The sequence below is a fragment of the Filicampus tigris genome, chromosome 2 (assembly GCF_054856515.1).
Source record: "Filicampus tigris isolate MCC_2025a chromosome 2, RoL_Ftig_1.0, whole genome shotgun sequence".
Classification (NCBI taxonomy): Eukaryota; Metazoa; Chordata; class Actinopteri; order Syngnathiformes; family Syngnathidae; genus Filicampus; species Filicampus tigris.
In genome coordinates, this window is record NC_141218.1 from 30166207 (window position 1) to 30186587 (window position 20381).

Below are 20381 nucleotides of genomic sequence, written 5' to 3' on the forward strand. Positions count from 1 at the left end.
GTAACAACTAAATGCTGCTTCACCATGTTTTCTTTGAACTCTGGGCTCCACTAATTGACCCGAGCCTGTAGGTACAAGGCACACTTTAGTGTGCCTTTGTTAGTCTCCAACGAATACTTGGATGTTAGCAATTTTACATTACTACTACAGTTTTGTATAGGATTTTTTATTAAGATTGCTGGCCAAGGCATGTTAGTCTGCATCCTTACAACTGTGACATGCCCTTGAGCAAGGCACCGAAAGCCTCAGTTTCAACTCAAAGGCCGAGTCACAGTTTGCTTGATCTGTGATTTTTGATTCCCGCTGCCAAGTGGCGCGATTTGGATATGTGCCATGGAAGAGTAAAGAGAAACATAATAAGATATCATCAAATGTGGATAAAAACCCAATGCCTATTGAGTGGCTGCCATTTGAGTGAAGCAAGAACGGAAAAATTGGATACAGCCCGTCAATGCAAGACTGATGTCATCAGTCACCATTTGTATAAGTTGTTGAAATCAATAACATTTTTAACATTAATCAATAGATTTAGTGTTCCTTGAGATCCTATCAGAAACACAATAAAATGAGTAGAACAAGCCACTGAACATGCATAGATGAGCAAGCAGAGACGTGTCAGACGTGCCAGCGAAGCACTCAGGCAGGACACTGGCAATAAGCTTAGAACTGTAAGGACAGCGTGACTTCACATGTGCGCTGTGGGAGTGTTTAAATTGATGCCCAAAGCACTAATGTTGTACGTTATACATAGACATTATCACAGGACCACAAATGGGAATGAGCTCATTGCACAATCTCACATTACTTTTCCGAATCAGTTGAACTGCTGTCGCATTTTTTTTTTGCTCTCGTGTCAACTGCACCTCATAAACCACAGGTGTCAAAGTCAAGGCCCGCAACCTCATTTTATGTGGCCCGCGAATCCAAATCTTGTGTGTCAATTTCACATTTCTTGCTAATTGTTTTCACTTTTAACAACATTGAGATATGTGATACTGCAATGTGTTATTTGTTAGCAATCCTCCCCCTAAAATACATTGAAAAAAACGGAACTATTACCGGCTTCTAATTTCAAAACTAGCTATCCATCAATTTGTCGTATATATGTGATCATATAAGGCGATCATACATTTATATGACGGCCCTCCGAGGGACACCATAACTACGATGTGGCCCCCGACAACAAATGAGTTTGACACCCCTGTCGTAAACTATCTGATGTGATTTTTGGTAACACATGCACAAATTCTCTAAGATATTACAAGTGTTATTTGAATGTCATATTAGCTGAGATCAAGTGTTTTATGGAAATTCTGTTAAAGCTTTGGTAAGTACCATTGGGGTACATATGATGGAAACTGCAACAACAATAGAATTGTGTAAATTCATTTTACTCATCATCTCTGTCCAGGTTATGCAAATTATTGCATTACCGTATTGTATTTTTCCTCATCTTTTAATTTTGAATTAGTTTCATTCTCTCCATTTTCACTCCGACCTTTCTTCTCACTTTCTCTACACATGCATTTTAAAGTCTAAATCGGGGGATTTGAGGGTGTTAGGAGCGAAGATGTAAACCAATAGTTGGTACTCAGTAAGCTCCTAAAAAGTGAAAATAATCCAACACGAGTATTTTTCTCAAAAGCAACTCTCCTCCCTGTTAATCACCCCATTTGCTGCCTCAGCTTCTCTCTTAGAATGTCAACGTACTTCTTCCTCATTTAAAAATGTCAAAGTACACTTAAATATTTTTGAGGATGGGTGATGTTTATTTTAGGATAAAAAAAAAAATACTGGATAATGTATTGGAATTGAGATGTTAGATGAAATAACAGCCAAGGCTATCATCCATCATCATATTACATGTGAGTGTGCATTCTTTGCTCTATACTGCAGGCATCTACTTAAAAACAACACATAATCATTTCGATATGCATAAAATAGGGCTCTGCAATAATTCAATATCAATTTATGTCGCAATAGACATGTGATCAATATCAATATAAAATCCTTCAATAAAAGAATCAATTGAAAAAAAATCATGAAGAAAACCCCGACCCCAGCAAACTGCGTGCTGTAGCCAAAGGCTACAGTATGGTGTTAGATTTGTGCCACAATTACACGCATGTAATAAGAAATTTTGAGCGCAGCTGAGTCACTGACTGCTCGTCTGCCGGTGTGCGGACACAAAGAAGAAGCACTAAAGTTTGGCTAAACCTTTTTCACATAAATGACCAGTTTTCTCAGTGTAAACCTTACAATAAGATAATATTGTGCAGACTAACACCTGTGGATGGTTACATGGAGTTGAAGTTAAGGAGTTCCGTAGTTTCATGTATTTTGATGTGATACTTCCAGCGTCTTCCGACGCTCAGCATTGCCATGAAGTTACGATCAACAATGCGCTTGCCATAATGTCCTTTGGCAATAATGAGCCACTAACAAGTTAAAGTACAACTAAGACCTTTGGTCAATTTTAATGCTGTATTAGTTCACTACATTTCCATTGTATGAACAACGAATGAAGGTTAATGCAACCCTTCATGGGGTATAGCCTCTTCCGCAAGTTAGCATTTATGGCACTGCTTGAGCCAGGAGCATGGATGTAAACAACACTGCGCATTACACTGTACACAAAAACAGTGTATATTCCTTGAAAATGTGTTTTACTACAAGATATTTTAAGGTGAGTCACTGTAGTTTTTCAGAAATCTTCTCAACCCCTAATGCTGTATCATCGTGGTAGTCAGTTCCATTAATCATTGTATGAATGGGGTGACATTTTGAAATCATTTTGAGAACCGTTTATGCAGGCAAAAACACAACCTCCTGCCTTAAACTTTTAGCTTTGTAACCATTCAATTAAAATGACATATAAAGACACATTTGTTAAGGATCGAAAAGAGCATTGTTTTTTCTAAAACATAATACTACATACCACTACAGTATCTCTTGCTTTGACCATGAGATGGTTTGTCTCTCTTTCAAAACAGTGCCAATGTGCGGTGGTAGTAGTTTGTAGCCCCCGACTACTCAAAGATAGTGTTATTTTGATATCAAGTAAGTTGGACCAGATTCTAGATTCTCGAAGGCTACAATAGTGGTAAGGGCAGGTGTGCAAATGAAATAGCTGGAGACAGAATTGAACAACAAAAATAAATGTATTAAATGTAAACAACAAAACTATTTACAACTTAACAGTCGGCATCTATATACATGTGGTACCATAGTTCACAATTGAAAAAAATAATACCAGAGTCCTACTGAGCTCAGTAATATTCAGTCTTTAAGTCAGTCAGTCAGTGTCCTCTTTTGTAGTCTTAGGTAGTCCTTAAAGAAGTGGTGTAATAGTGGTAGTTGGGTTTGTTACCACGTGATGTTTCTGAGTTGGGGTTCTGGGCACAGGCTCGCCATCTCCATCGAATGAGAATGAATCTTCTCAAATCTTCTTGTACAATGTCTGTACCAAGGTAAAAAACCTAGCCTTCATAACAATAATTGTATTATTGTATGTAGCTAATAAAAGTATTATCAATTTGCAGTCTCATCAGTCGCTATAGCTTCACAGTAGTTCTCAATTTCTCAAACACTGCATTCAAATATCACATTCGAAAACAGTTATTCATATACATACATGCATGTTTTCCAAAATATCATTGTTACACATGAAATTAACCAATGCAATAACAATAACATATTTCTCTATTTATCTTCAATTCCTTATCAACCCTATGTTTTATGATTAACATGTATCAATCATTTGAATCAAGAAATAATTGTATTACCAACGGGTAGTTGAGTAATTCAATATTCCACTTTAAACTCACATTACATCAAAATGAGCATTTAACATCCAAATGTCATATAATTCACCAAAAACATATTTACACATTCATTTGTCAACCTAAACCTTGCTTTAGAAATACCTTTAAACAAGTACAATCAAGTTTCTTACAGCAAATAAGCATTAGCTTAACGTTAGCTTCGCGTTAGCCTAGCATTATCATTTTTACGCCGTAGCACATGGCGACTCACCAAGACGACGTTCTAGTATGAACACGGTTGGACTGTCATGGACCCTCAGTCCCCGCTGGAATTCACACTTTTAAAATAAAAATTTCCCAATTAGCATTTGAATATTGGTCACATTTACTTCGACTCCAATATGTTTCTCACTCACCGAGACAGTATATTAGCATCAGCACTCATAAGAAATTGTCACGCAACCTTTCAGTTGGGCATCTAAGCGGAAAAGAAGGAAAAAACAAGGTGAACTGAAGTTGGCGTCTCGAGTAGGCGGGACAACTTGACTTTGTCCAATTAGAAAGTCATTATCACCTAAGTGGCATTACACAAGGGAAATTAAGTAAAGTAGAAGATGCACACTTCCTCTTACCAAAATAAATGTTTTTCAAAGTAAAATGGTGCATTGAAATAAAATATAACGTTTTCTCTACTGGGTTACAAGTTGACTTTAGGGACCTCCTCATCAGGGGATTCCTCAGCCAGTCACTCGCATGATTTGTCTGGCACAGGTTTAAAGCCAGATGCCTTTCTTGACACAGCCCGCCCATTGTTGGACTATCACTGGAAAGCGCCAGTGCCGGGGTATTGGGTATACTGGCCAGGAATCGAACCAACACCATTTTCACAGACAGCAGCATGTACCAAGCCACTATGATATAGATTGCATACAGTACAGGCCAAAAGTTTGGACACTCTTCTCATTCAATGCGTTTCCTTTATTTTCATGACTATTTACATTATAGATTCTCACAGAGGGCATCAAAACTACGAACGAACACGTGGAGTTATGTACTTAACAAAAAAGATGAAATAACTGGGAACGTGTTTTATATTCTAGTTTCTTCAAAATAGCCAGCCTTAGCTCTGATTACTGCTTCCTTCCTGTGGTGAGTGATATGCATATCAAGTGTTTAATTGACAGTTGAAAGTCACAATCACTCAATCAAAAAAATTGACGGCGGCAAAAGGGGGTTGGATTAACGCCGGCTAAACAGCCCTAATATCTATCTATCTATCTATCTATCTATCTATCTATCTATCTATCTATCTATCTATCTATCTATATATATATATATATATATATATATATATATATATATATATATATATATATATATATATATGAAAATGAAAGTAAAACAAAGTAGAAGTCTGCCTTCCACGTTACTGTATTTAGTTTATTCGTCACAAGAGTAAAACAAGGCGGCTGTCTATATTGTCGTGCATTCCCATCTCCATTTTCTTTCTCCACTCCATCCTCTCTCATCTCCCTTCTCTTAACTTCCCTCCTTCTCCCTCTTTCTCTCTTATATATTCATAGGATTTTAAAATGTCTGTAATAGCCCTGCTAGATCAAAACATTCCTTCTCCCACTGTGCTTGTGTATGTGTGTGTGCGTGTGTGCGTGTGTACGCATGCGTGCTTTTCCTCCAAGTGTGTATTTCTAACCGTGTGTGTGTGTGTACGTGCGTGTGCAAAAATGTGATTTGCATATCGCAGCTATGCTCTGATTGGCAAACTGGCAGAGCCGAGTCCAGCGGAGCATATTTTTTAAGCGGCCCTACCACATACACAAAGTCGGGAGCAGCCACTGGTCTGTATCAGAACCTAATGAATAATATGAGCACGCTAGCAGCAGGGGTTCTCCATGAATTGTCCTGTAATGCCAAGAGCAATAAAGATTTTTATAACCATGTTTTTATGAGCACCAGACATAAGCTGTTATGAAATAGTCTGATATTTTACAAGCCGTTTGGTCTAGGTTTTATTGTCTCAAACGAAGTCGCCTTGTAATGTATCATATTTGACCAGTCAAGACTATCAAATAGGATGTTTTACTACCTTCATATCCTGAGCAATTAATATTAATAGATGGAAAATGTGTAATCTCTTAAAATATCAATCACTTATCAGCAATTTGATTAATTCAGCATAGCATTTAAATCATGAAGAATCCAACGCAAAAAAGAGAATACATAATACTAAAAATAGGTCAACCATAAATCATTGGAAAAATACAAGGATGTGCATAGGGCAAAAATGATGCAACAACATAGAAACCTATTTGCATTTGTAGGAATGCTAACAAGCCCGCTCTCACAGCCTTCATTTCAAAGCCCGTGCGGGGCAGAAAACAAGCATACTGTCAATCCATCCACAGAAAAGGAGGTTGGAGGACAAAGCCTCGACACAATGCATATCCACCCCTTATACTCGGCCGGCCCAAAGGCCGACATTGCAGCAGGATCATGGATACAATCCTCCAGAAGGGGATGGTGTCTGCCTCTCACTCCCACACTGACCCTGTGTGTTTTCTGGTGAAGGGCTCCAGACACTTACTGTACATCATCTGCAAGGAAGCAGCCTTCTAACTTGCAATTAAGTTGACAAACAAACACAAATATTTCGTTTCACAAAGTGTTCTTTGCCTTGTTTACTTACATAAAGGAGTAGTGGCAAGTAAAAAGTTCAACCCCGTATTTTGTTAGGAATTTCTAAAGACTCTGAAGCTTTCCGTATTTACAGTGCAGGAGGTTTTATCTTACTCTGACATGGGGGTGGGTGGAATATATCATCCTCGATATTATCGTCAAAGTTGCTTGAATGATGGGGCCATTGATTGGCTGCAAATGAGGACGAAGGGATGAAATCCTCATTCGGTGAATTGGCGCGCATAGACAGCAAAGGAAGAGGAAGTGATAAGTCTTCATTCTGAGAATCAGCAGGCAGGATCCAGTCACATGACTCCATGGCAGCATCCGAGGGATCACAACAATGTTTCAAATCTGGACGAGTCACGTCCCTAGCCCGGAAATGATTTGGGGTTTGACAAGACTGATGAGACTGAAACTGTAAGATGTGGTCGCTGAGTGGTCGCTGTAAATAGCAATTCGCCCACACTTTGGTTCAACCACAAACCATATGAAGGCTTACGCGACTTTGCGACGCCACAATCACGACGATTGCTAAAGCAAAGATATCACCTAAATTTATGCGAGCGGGTAAAGGTTGGTCGTATGTTCAATATCCGCTTCTCATTCGGTTTTTAGATGCTCGCACTTCACATCATAGCTATATTTGCGACTACGGTATATCATGTGTAGTATGCGTAGGAACATTTTGGAACCTGCCAAAACATTGTGGCTGCATTTGTTGGAACTTTAAATGTATATGCAATCAGCAAACAGCTGTATATTTCTTACTTTCTGTGTTAAGGACCATTCGCAAATCCACAAATAATAATGAATTATTAGGGTGACGTGTGGCATAAATGACCATAACAAAAAATATATATATATATATTTTTTTGGACTGCTGCCGTAGCTGGAAATGGTAGACCTGTGCATACTACACATCAAACTTTGAAACTGGATGAAACAAATTGTCAGAAATATTCACATAAAGCAATGAAAACACCCTATATAGCCTGGAAATAATGTGAAGTTCTTCATTGTTAAATATTTCCGTAGAATATCATTGCACAATGTTTTGCAGAAGATGTGTGAAAAATACAGTATAAACAAGAGCTGTTGATCAGAAATGCTGGCTAGCCATAATTTTTTTGTGAAGCAAGTGCATATTTATCGTATGTTTTTGTAGAATATCGTCAAATTATCGTTATTGAGTTAAAAAAAAATAGAGATTATTTTCAAGCCCATACCACCCGCCCCTACTCTGGTATGAAATATGAGGTGATATATTTCATGTAAATGCCCCACATTGGGCTGATGCTAACACTTTGCCATTCATCAAAAACAATAACACACAGTTGGTACGTGAGAGCTTTCCCTATGGCATTTCTGCACAACCATTACATCAAGTATGTTGAAAAGCAGGAGACCTGCAGTGAGAGAGCACAGAATTACTACTGTGACCCCTAAACCAACATCACCTGGAGCTGCAGTGTGTCGAGTGCTCTGCCCTGCCTCTTCTTGTACCAGCAACCTCTTATTCAGCAGTGTGATAACAGTCGCTTTATCTGACCAACCTCTTGAGAGTGTCCAAAACAGAGGACATGAAATGGAGTTTTTGCTGGGAAGAGAGCTCCTTGAGGGTCAATAATACACACCTTTAGACTCGCGGTAATGGAAAAAATCAATGCTGATCATTGCAGCTAATCCACTGCTGTGATGTAATCCCCCGGGGGAAAAGTTAGTCATAGTATACCGTATGTTAAATAACCGCTGTCATAACCACCCTTGTCTGTCCACGAAACAGCCATGTAAAGAGAATTAAAGTAAGGCACTTGCTGCACATGCTGTCTCTATTCAGGCTGCTTGAGCATCCTTACAATGCACGACACAATACTAACTGCATTGTGATACAGGAGCAGAAGGAGCTCACTGGGTTATGTTGTATCAAACCTGAATATGACATGAGCTGTTTATATTGTAATTACACAACTTCATACAACTTCAATGGGCTGCAAGCAGCCTCTGAGGCTTCCATTCACTGCATTGCATTATTTGTTTGTACAAAGTTTGTGTTAGAGTGTGCACTGTTTGAAGCATATCTTACCCTTGACCCCCCCCCCCCCCCCCAAAAAAAAAATCCAAATGATATACCGATGTGAGGAGGTGGCGGTATAATGAATCGTTTCACGTGTGTCCATGTATTTGTGTGCATGACTTGGTCGTGACTTGACAGCCTGAGGGATATTATGCAAATGAAGCCAGCTGTTTGCTGCATTGGCAGACACTGCTACAATTCACAGAATGCCATGTCCCCACGTTCCCCCATTGCCAGTGGCCTTAGATTTGTGCATAGGATCATTGTCATGTTGGAAAAGTGCACGGCGACCAGGGGCATGGAGTGATGGCAGCATCTTGTCTTTGAGTATGAAGCAACGCATCTGTGAGTTTCTGATGCCATTAATGAAATGCAGCTCCCCGACACTAGCAGTACTCTTGCAACCCCAAATGAGGACACTGCCAACACCATGTTTCACTGTAGGCACCATGCATTTTTCCTTGTATTCCTCACCTTTGCGATGCCATACAGTTTTGAAGTCATCAGTTCCAGAAACATTTATCTTGGTCTCATCACTGCAGAATATAGAGTCCCAGTGGTCTTCATCATTGTCTACATGTGCCCTGGCAAACTCTCAGCGCACTTTTTTATGCCTGCCTTCCTTGGTTCACGGCACCCACGCATGCCATTCCTCTGCAGTGTATGCCATATTGTGTCATGGGAAACAGTCACCCCAGTTTGGCTTTCTACCGACTTAGATAACTGCATTGAACTTGCTCGCCAATTTTCTTCAACCCTTCTCATCAGAAGACACTATTGCCGAGGTGTTAACTTACGTTGATGACCTTGATGTCTCTGTGAGAAGGTAGCAGTTTTGTCTTTTTAAAGGGTTTTTACAACTTTTACTACAGTATTCTGACTAATCGGGAAAGCTTTGTTGATCTACTTTTAGCCTCCAACTTTTTGGTGAAAATAAATTATTTTCTTTCACAGGTCTGGTGACATTTTTCTTCCATGTGGTGCCATTGGTAACAACATGAAACGGGAAAGGATTTTCTTTAAGTAACACCCATTTATAGTCAACTGTCTGCTTGACACCTGTGTAATGAATAATTAGATGCATATGTGGACATTTGTAGTAAAAAATCTAGCTTTGCTCCAGAGTCTTTCAGTAGGGTGTACTCATTTTTGCATCACCGTAATTTGAATAAAGATGAAAAAGTTGTTCTCTAAGTTATATTATTGACCTTACTTTCATGTTATAAATTAAACACATGTTATACAAGTTTAGTCTTGTCATCATTTTGGAAATTGTTTTCGGTTTTTATTGACATTTTGTTTAGAATGTTTCGAAGGGGGTGTACTCATTTATAGTGAGCACTGTATTGAGCACTGTATAAATATATATATATATATATATATATATATATATATATATATATATATATATATATATATATATATATATATATATATATATATATATATATATATATATACATATATATATACATGGGTACTTCACGATTCGATCCGATTCCGATTCAGAGAGCCACGATTTGATTCAATTCTGATTTAGAAGCCTATGAAGCCAATTCCGATGCATCATTACGTTGGCTTACATTACATGCAAAAAAACATTGGTACCTTTTTAAAAACAAAATACTCAAGAAAGAGCAATGATTTATATTTCACCCTCTTACTTTGCTGCGCTCATATGAGGTTTTGCCATCTTATCACGTATTAGCTTAGCCTAGTACAGACATCTGACATACTAACGCAGTTAATCACTTGTAACCCATTTAAACTTTATATATTGATTATTAATACCTTTGAATCTTTGTAATACGCCGAACGATGCATCGAAAAAACGATTATCGTTCCCACCCCTAATATATATATATATATATATAAACAATACAATACAATTTTATTTATATAGCGCATTACAAAACAGCTAGAGCTGTAACAAAGCACTTTACAACATGATATATACAGTGTATATATATATATATATATATATATATATATATATATATATATATATATATATATATATATATATATTTATATATATATATATATATATATTTATATATATTTTTTATATATATATTTTTTTTTTTTTTTTTTTTTTTTTTAAATTTATAGTAGTGAACTTAGCAAGCATTCACTCTTATACTCTTACACTCTTACACAATAGCAAAAATTCCTAAATTGCACTGTAGGCCACACTAGCTGTGGAGAACATGACATAAGTGTAAAGGAGTTTTGGGCAACGCCTTTCTGACTGACAAAATTAACCTTCCGATATTATGAAACCTCAAAGTTCTTCTTCCAAATAGTCACGTGGGCGTAATTATTTAACCAAAAGCCACAAATGTTCATTCTCAGCTGTATAAATAGAGAGGTTGGTTTATTTGGGCGAGAGAGATGTTGTATCATCATTAATTTTATTTATATAGAAACTTGCATCAGAGCACTTTTGTTATTGGATAATTAATGCCATCATAATTGATTGTTTGGCGTTTTGGGAGAGAAAGTTAGTACATTTATTTCCCGCTGCTAATAACACCGTCACCACTTAAAAGGAATTATGACCTCAGTGGTCAGGAAGAGATGCAGCCTCGCTGGTGAGGTTTTTAAGAGCGCACAGTGAGTTTATCTGCTCTTTTCAAAGATAAGAGCGGCGGAGTGAATTAAAACAGTAAAGTTGTGGCCTACAGAACAGTCAGCTGGCAGATGATAAAACATTGTGTGGAGCTGCAGAGTGTGGATGATAACTCTCAGAAGGCTGGCCTCTTAAAGTGACCTCTTTCACATTACACAAACTCATTTGATCCATTGCTCGCATAAAAATATTGATCACTCTAGTGAGCAGACTGTTACAGAGAGTAAAAACTAACATCTGCAATTTCATCACTGCCATAGCAGTAATCATTTTAATGAAGGGAAATAATCATTTGTAAATAAATCACAGCACGCTGATATGAATTGCTGCCTCAACTTGCTTTGATTTTTTTGAAAGAAGTATGTGAATTGATGTCACTTAAAAAAGCGCTGCTTTGAATTACAGGCTGAATCCAAGTTTACACGGAAGGCAACACCTTAAATATTGAAAATATTGAACTTAAAGTTGCCTTAGTTACGTTATGCTCAGTATATACAACTATATTTTGACAGTGTACATATTTCAATTTCTTAAAATATATTTTATTTATATTCCTGCCGACTGTTTGCTTAACATAATCAGCATGTTCCAACGACGTTCCCCCCCATAACATCAATCGCTTTCCAAAACATGTAATGTAACAATGATTTCCCTCCGAGATTACATCTTGACTTGCATTCTTTCAACTGCAATCGTTTTCAGTTGCAAATTAAATTGCCGCCCCCAAAAACACTCAAAATAAAGAAATGCGAAGACATGCCTTTGACCGGATGTCATCTTCAACGTACGTGTCATGTTTTCCCGACTTCAGTGTTTCTCTTTACACCCCGCACTATATCATCTACGTGTGCGCGTGTGTTTGTCTGTGTTTGTTTCAGCCAAAACATCAAACAATCAATCGGCCAAAAGGCGTATTCTGGAAATAGCATAGGACTGAAAGTAAAATGTAAAGAAACAGAGTCATTTGTATGATGGAGATTTAGCTTGTTTTTTTTCTTTTATCAGAGTCATTTTAATTTTCTCAGACTCAAGTGTCATATGAGGGTTTTTTTTCAAGCAAAAAGGCATAAATGGAAGCATACTCTGTGAGGAGAATATATTTTGTTGCTGTAGCCTTATGTTGATTACTGACTGGAGGTCTAAGTCCAACCTGCTTCTTATTTACCGCTACATTAGTGGCGAGGCACCATGAGTGCGTTTACACGCGACCGACAGAAATGCCACAGCGGGTCTTCAAATCAGTGTGAAATTACATCAACTCTATTCTTTGAACTACTTTGAAACGAAACCTGTCACAGCACTGTTGCAAATGTCACCTGTCAGCTCGGAGTTTATCTTCTTGCCGCCTCACTCACAGGTCTAAATATGCTTGAGTGTTGTTTACCTGTGTATTTTAGACACATGTCAGTAACAGAGTAGTGACCTCACATTGTTTCAGTGAAGCATCAAGGTCTTTGACAGCCTCTTTCATCTCTCCAGGTTTAAGAGATATTGCCTTTCTTCTGCTAATTTGAAATACAGTATCAGAAGGATTATTTAGAACAGATTTTTACACAATGCTATGTGGAAGCCTTATTACCAAGGCCAACAAGGTGTATTGTCTTTTTTTGTGTACCTGCGCTGTTTTGTTTAATTTCTCGCTCAAAAGAAAGCTCAAAGAGGATTTTTTTTTTTAAAGAATGGTGTTATTCAAATATCTTGTAGGCAAGCGCATCAGGGCTTGCGTCGGCATGAAAATCAGGATATGCAAGTTTTTATGTTCGAGCACAGCTGTGCTGGCTACAGATATAGACATAGATTTGTCACCATTTTGAAGCCTGATATCAAATACTGCGGAAATTTGGCAGACTTGATAACAACATGCTTCTCTGTGGTGTCAAATTTATGACATTTTTATTTTGACTTTATCAAGACTTTCAGGTTATTTGAGGATGCTGCCATTCAAATAAAACGCCAACTTCCAAATCCAAAATCATATATTGTCTCCAGTTTTAACTAAATTTACCATCTGCGATCACAATTTGTCATTTCAAACAAAATATCATTTTCAAGTGCATGCTCAAACATGAATGTTCAAGCCTTAACCAGTGTTACACTTTGCAAATGAAAGTTTGAAGAAACAGACAGAATTGACACTGATTTTCCTTGTGTGTTGACAAAGTCTACATTTAGTCAACACATACAAATCCATCATTTATTCAACATATTATTTATTATCATCGTAGTAATCTTTGTCAATGAACAAGGAATTCACTCGATACATTCTCCCAACTTTCTGTAGCATTTTTAGAACTTTCAGCTAATTGGTTAAATTTAACAACCGTTTCTTCATGCTTTGTTTGCTTCCCGCTCCCATCAGCCTCACATGGAAGACAGTGTTCGCAGCTAGTCGCTGAAGAAAGCAGAGCAATTAAATCCAGATATTTCCCTTAGGAGATGGTAGGAACCAAATCAGGTCTTATAGGCGGATGCCGAATTGACTAACATGAACATTATGTTGTTCTATGCCTTCTGGAGGAATAAGTACCCTTCTGTGTGCTTACACTTTTGCCTTAAATAGAAGAGAAAATGTAAAAGCTGCTATTGCCACACAATGGAATACTTAATTGAATTGTAGTATGCATATATACAGTTATACAGTATTTATGTATGTATATATATATATGCTCATAAGGCTATATCATTTCTGCTAATTGATACAGGCAAGTAACGAGGAATTTTCATAAATCGACAAACCTCAAAGTCATCACAAAGTAAACCTGGATTTGCTATAGTGATATCATTTCCTTTCTTGTACTGTATTTACATGACTATTATACTTTCTAACAACATATTAAATACTGTACTATGGATTTACACTGTACGCTGAAAATTATAAAAATATTCAGATTCCAATTCCAAGCAGCGGTCCAAGTTGAATGTATGTGTGGGTGTTTGTACCCACAAGTACTTTGTACATGTGTGTCTGGGAGTAGGTTTAAGTCTACTGTAACCATGTGAGGTGTGAGGAAAAGATCAATAACGTCATCACTCTTCTCTCTCCTAGGCTCGCTTCTCTCTTGCCCTCGCATATGCACGTGTGCACGCAACCTCCCCCCCCGGGACTAAAAGGCACAAATCGATAATTCTATAGTGCTAACAGAAAGCTTCCACAGCAGTTTAAAGGCTTACTGCTTTCATGCACGCACGTGCATGCACTCACACACGCACACCATGTCCTGCGCTGTAAGACCGATATTGATTCTCTTAAACTATTTCATGACAACTGAACTAATTTGGAAACTGTTACATGCAAAGTCAATGCTGGTGATTTACTGGTCTGTACTTGTAGTCCTTAGGGGTTATTTTGTTGGTTTTGCACTCATGATGCCGGTGTTGATGTTTAGGTAATTCTGACGCGTCTGGACCTGAGTAATTGTTTCCTCCCGAGACAGATCTTTGCATGATGTGTGTATAGAAATGGAGAAACAGATGTTTACAATATGTGTAAGTATGAATAGACAAATAGCGCCTTAAAATGTGTCGGGGAATCGACAGACATAAAGTTTTCATCATGCGAGTAAACAGAGTCATGCAGTGACAAATTCATCCACAGAAAAAATGATTTCACCCTTTACCTATTTGACCATTACACTGTGTAGTAAAAATAGACAGCATGGCTCAGGTGTTAGAGTGGTCATCGCCCAATCCACAGGTTGTGGTTCTAATCCTGAGCTGAACTGTCCTTGAGCAAGTTTGTGAACCCCAAGCTGCTCCTGTGAAGCCATGACCAGAGGGCGAAGTTTAACATCCAGGTCTCACTGCAAACGTGCCTTTGAGTTGAAAGCAAATGTCGATGTCCCAGACGTTGGTGCTGACGTCTGCACTCAGCTAATTGTCTGAATGCGCTGTGCTGTGTGTGTGTGGACTTCAGAGACGGCAATGCTGTGTTTCCCTTCACAACTTCTGTCTTAAAGCCAAATGTGAATAAAGTCTGACTGCTGCCGTTTTGCCTTTGAATCACCAATTTGCAGGGAAGACCATGTGAAATGGACTCAAGCCTCTATATGCAATAATTTCCCAGATGCAGTACAAGCAAATGGCCATAACAGTACACTCCACAAAACCTTGAATGAACATTCTGTAAATGATAACACAACTTCATGTCTGGGTACTAGCTTAGCATAGTAAAAGTAAATAAATCACACTGCCCACTAAATATATCAAGCATCACCCCCAGATAAAATTTCAATGAAGCAAATATTTGCCAATGTTATATTTATACTAATATTCCAAAGTGGCTTTTGTCACAATGAAAACAAATTGGATCAATCTTCTTTTTAAAAAATTAAAAAGAAAAAAAACACCATTCTACAAGACATTTCCTGTCTGTACATCAACAATTCAGGGGAAAACAACCAAAACAACACCCAATTTTCAACGTCTGGACCTTTGATTACAAATGTTGCCATGGCTACAATTTGTCCCCTGAAAGCTTTTTTGTTTGCATTTGGTTGAGAGAAATGTAAAGGTCATTAACAGCATGCATTGATATGTGAGTGAAAAACTGTAAAAGAAGCATCTTGTGTTTGATTGGTTTCAGTTGCTCTTGTTATAGTCCTCTATAATAAAGTCTGGAGGATAAAGTATATTTTAATTCCTCTGTCTCCCCACATCTGACTGCCTTTCTCCTTCTCAGCGCCATATGCTCCAAGCTCCATCTCGGGCTCATTTAGAAAGCAACGCACACACACACACCAGCTCCATCAAAGCAAAGGAACAGCTGCTACATTCGATAGGGATGACTACTCTCCTGTCACATAGTACGCACGCACGCACGCACAGCACCAAGCTGGATGTTTCATGCTGTTTTGAAAAGGCAAGTGAGAGAGATAAAGATGGAGGGCAAGCTGAAGTAAGAGAGTCAGAGAGAGTAGACTGGAAGGGGTTTGGTATGGTCCAATTTATTTGACAATACAATTGTGTCCAATTATATTCAATCTGTACCCGCCATGTATAAGTACCAGGAGTACAACTCAATTTGAACAAGAACAAGAGCCGCATGACTTATGTGGCGCTTCAGGGCCGAGAATACACTTTGAGGAACAGGCTATTGTATGAAATCATTTGGTTTGGCCAGTCAAATCAAATCCAGGAAATCAGTGATAAGCAGATCAGGTTTAACAAACTCCCTAGGGTTGGTCGTCTGAGAGGACTGGAGTTAATGTTCTTTTATGAAAGACTTTTTCTTTTTTTTCTTTTTTTTTTATTAAGTCGGAATAAAACAACAGACTCAGCGTGAAATGACTTTCCTGGACTTGACTAACACCCCAGATCCCTTCGAAATAGTTCTATTTATTTTTTATGAACATCATACTGAAGTTCACGTTCCAGATAACAAAGGAGGACTGTGGTCATCTGTGCTCAGGGATTGTTCTTGGCTACCTTGCATGAAATAGAAGCATTTAGCTAGGAGTGCTTTCATCAGTGATGTTATGCGGTGCTACACAACCAGGTTGCCATCAAAGATCATCACAGGTGTCACAGGCTATCAGTTATTACGATGTAATCATTATTTCACTTAATTGGTACAAACACTATTATTTATTGATACATCTTTGCTCATCTTTCTTTGCAAGTGATTTTACAAGCTGACCAATAAAATTCCCTTCCTTTAGATAGCAGCACGTACAAAAAAACGTGTGCTTCCACCCGTTACCATTCATACAAGAGAGTAAGTCACGTCTTCCTGTGAGTATGTCAGCTTTGTGTTCAATGAAACACGCTCACATTTCACACTCAGTATGTCACTATGGACCAGATCATCATCATTTCAATATGGTTGTTTTTTGGTGTTCCAGAAGATTTTTCTCATGTAAAAAATGGTGACTTGGCTTAAGAAAGGCTGGGAAACACTGTTGAAATGAACTAACCTCGTCTGCAAATCCTGCACCATTTCCTACCGCGCAGTAATTAAGAATGTGATATCTCAATATTGAACAATAATAACTATCATATCACAACACAATAACCAAGCAAAAGTCAAAATATAGGAAAAGAAGGAAGAAGAAGGAGAAACTGATCTTCTTTTCAAATACTGTCCAATGATTTGTCCACCTACTAAAGAAGCTACTCATAAAAGAGATCTTTGTGAAGTTTTTATTCACTGGTGACAGAATGTGGGGAGGTACTAGATTCACCTACATTATTTTCATCTTTTGTTGGACATCAACAATACTGATATTTGATCATTGCTGTTAGCAGCAGACTTTGAATCAATATTTTGTCCCACCTCTAATATTCCTTAGTATCCACCACACTATCAGTGATCTAACAGCACAATAAAACAGAGCCCATTGGTCATTTAGCCAGTGGTGACTAATATGCAGTCCGCTGATAGTGTAGTGTTACACACGCCCGAGTTGTGTGCGGGCAGCGTGGGATCGATTCCCGCTCAGCGACAGTGTCTATGTGTGTGCCCTGCGACTGGCTGGCGACCAGTCCGGGGTGTAGTCTGCCTTCGCCCGTTGACGGCTGGGATAGGCTCCAGCAACTCCCCGCGACCCTGTATAGGATAAGCGGTTTGGAAAATGACATGACATGACATGACTAATATGCAGCCAGCATGGGCTCATGCAGTCAATACCCCAAAATACGGTATAGTATATCCATTCTGTGATTGACAGGAAGTTAGGCCTGACTTTACAGCCCTAAACCAACTCTGAACATCATCGGCAGTGTAAAAATGGATGGAAAATGAAACACCTTCAGCAAGTGCTCCATATTCTCGTTGAAGTACTGAAATGCAACGGTCGTTGTTTGCTTACCTCCGCAGTGTGGCTCAGACTCAGTTTTGGCAGTTTATTCTTCATGTTTCCAGAGTTTCCACCGTACGTTTGACCACAGTTGAACCCTTCTGGGGCCGCGAGAAGTGGCTTTAATTGAGGAGAGTCGATGGGTGCCTGGTCCTGGCCATCCATTGGGCGAACGTAGGCTGTCGGCTTCTGCTGCACTGCAATCGGCTTCCCGGATAGGCCACCGAGTGGGAATGTAGATGTGGGAGTGGTTAGACCAGGTACGGGTGCCGACAAAAGTGATGTGGAAGCCAGCGGGGAGGAGGACGTGGAGAGGTGAGCGCTTGGTTCACTTTCTAATGGGGAGCCAGACAATTTGCAATGACCTGCATCCATGGTCGAAGATCGAAAATGTCCACCATCTGTGGGTGTGTACGAAAAAAGACAAAAAACTAAATAGTGACCTGGTTATTGAAGAATATTGAGTTATTCAGTGCTCTCTATATTCAATCAGACGTCCAAAGCATCTACCTGAAATTCAATAATTGATCAACACACAAGTATTTGTCAACAACAACACAAGAGTAAATGTTTGTTTGTTTTTTGTACAGACTACCCACAACATTCAAACGCTTTTTAGTTTGGGAAGCAAACTGAAAACTCAAGGAGAAAAAGTGCTATTCCAAGAGTTTAAATGGATGGAAAACTCAAGACAAATGTTCAGTGGCACAAACATTTTGGGAAGTTTCGATTGCCGCAATTGTGGCTTAGCCCTTGTTTCAGTCTTCAGGCTAAGTTTGTGACAATCAAACTGGTGTTGAAACTTAATGCAGGGTTGTACTCCTCTTTTTCAGGGTTGTCTCCTCTTTGAACTTCAAAGAAGGAATGGGGAATATGTATTGAGGAAGATTTCCAAAAATGTCAAACTATTCCATCCAATGTTAAAAGACAAAATATAATATGTACCCTCAACTCAACTCAATTTTATTTATATAGCACTTGAAAAAAAATAACAACCGCAGCTACAAAACGTGTCCAGCCGGCGTTTTTACAATTGCCTGAGACATCATTACCTCAATTCTTCATTTTTGTTTACGTTCCGCCTTTTCACCATCCTACTGTACTGTGTTACTGCACTGTACTGTGTCACTTCATTTTCATGCAATTAATTGGGCCGTCAGCAAGTTAACAATTGAACACTTCACTTTGACAGCGGCTAAGTAAGCAACATCAACTGCCATTGTTGCTGAGTTGCGAGGTGGTTATTTCTTTTTTGTGTGAATTAGCTCGCTGATAAACATGTTAACATAGGTGATAGAGGTTTAGGGGAATACAATCAAACAACTTCTTTTTGGGTGACCTTCTGTCGGACATACCTGGGACAGGAAGAGTTTTAGTGGGATGTGAAGAATGCCGTCTCCCAGAGGAGGTGGAGGAAGAGGAGGAAGATGACGAAGAAGGGCTCAAATCTCTTTTGAGGCCTAAGTCATCTTTCAGTGAGCTGAAAAGCTCATCATGCCTTTGGAGTTGCTGTTCTTCAAACATGGAGACTTTCCCTCTTCCATTTGCAGCTCCTGCAGGCTGACCTTGGCCTTGCCCCAGCCCCAGATGGAGGCCTGTTCCTGGGGTGCTCTGCGCATGGCCTCCCTTTCCCCACTCAGTGGAGCTCCTGGACTTTTTGGAATTCTGATGAGGCAATGACTGCACACTCGATGACGTTGTTGTTGATGCAGGAGGTTGCATGGAATTTGAAGATGCCAAGGACGCACTTGCAATCCTTTTCCCCCCACCTCCCTCCACTCCTCCCCCATCTGCTCCTGTGCCTCCATTCAGGGTCTCATTGAAAAGCTGCGTGTCCATTGTGGCTCTCTCACTCGCTGAAGTGGTTGGTGTTTGCATGGTGTTGTTGCTGCCACTGCTGCCTTTGGGGATTCCCACTAGGTGGCTCTGGTTTGAATGGCTGGTCAACAGGTCTTTCATTTCTTCATAGGAGCCAAGCGTGTTTTGGACCCGACTCGCCAATGCGTCACCTTTATTAGTCTGAAAGAAAGGTAGAAGAGACAGTAGGGAAGAAAAGTGACAGACAGGAGTATTAATTAAGTTTCCATCTTTCCGTTTCATTTCTTAGCACTTGATGAAAAGCCCTCTTTACTCATTCAGAGAGGAACAGGAAGAGATGAATCGGTTGACCACTGACCAGGCACCCGGACGATGATTAATTAAACACATGCCTTCCTTAAGAGGGTCCAGTCCAGGCTGGAGCAGTAAAACTAATGGAGCAGGAATCATTATTAGCCTGACCTCAGGTTCTCAAGCAATCATCGCGAGGAGGACATTCTGGCTTCTACTGATTTATGATCCAAAAGCCCCTTCAGCTGTTATGTGCTCATGCTGAGATGTTCCCCGGAATAGTTAAGAGTCTTTGACAGGTTCTTTAATGA

At 39.1% G+C, this 20381-nt stretch overlaps 1 protein-coding gene across 2 annotated transcripts in view; it reads right to left on the reverse strand.

The window, feature by feature from the left end:
- The window catches only part of aff2 (AF4/FMR2 family, member 2), a 172528-nt gene that overhangs the window by 81792 nt on the left and 70355 nt on the right, over positions 1-20381 (reverse strand). For both annotated transcript variants that reach the window (XM_086023915.1, XM_086023914.1), the window contains exons 3-4: positions 19317-19980; positions 17974-18362 (exon numbers count right to left, since the gene is read on the reverse strand). In XM_086023915.1, the coding sequence (XP_085880041.1) occupies positions 17974-18362; positions 19317-19980 (1053 nt within the window). The remainder of the gene's footprint in view (positions 1-17973; positions 18363-19316; positions 19981-20381) is intronic.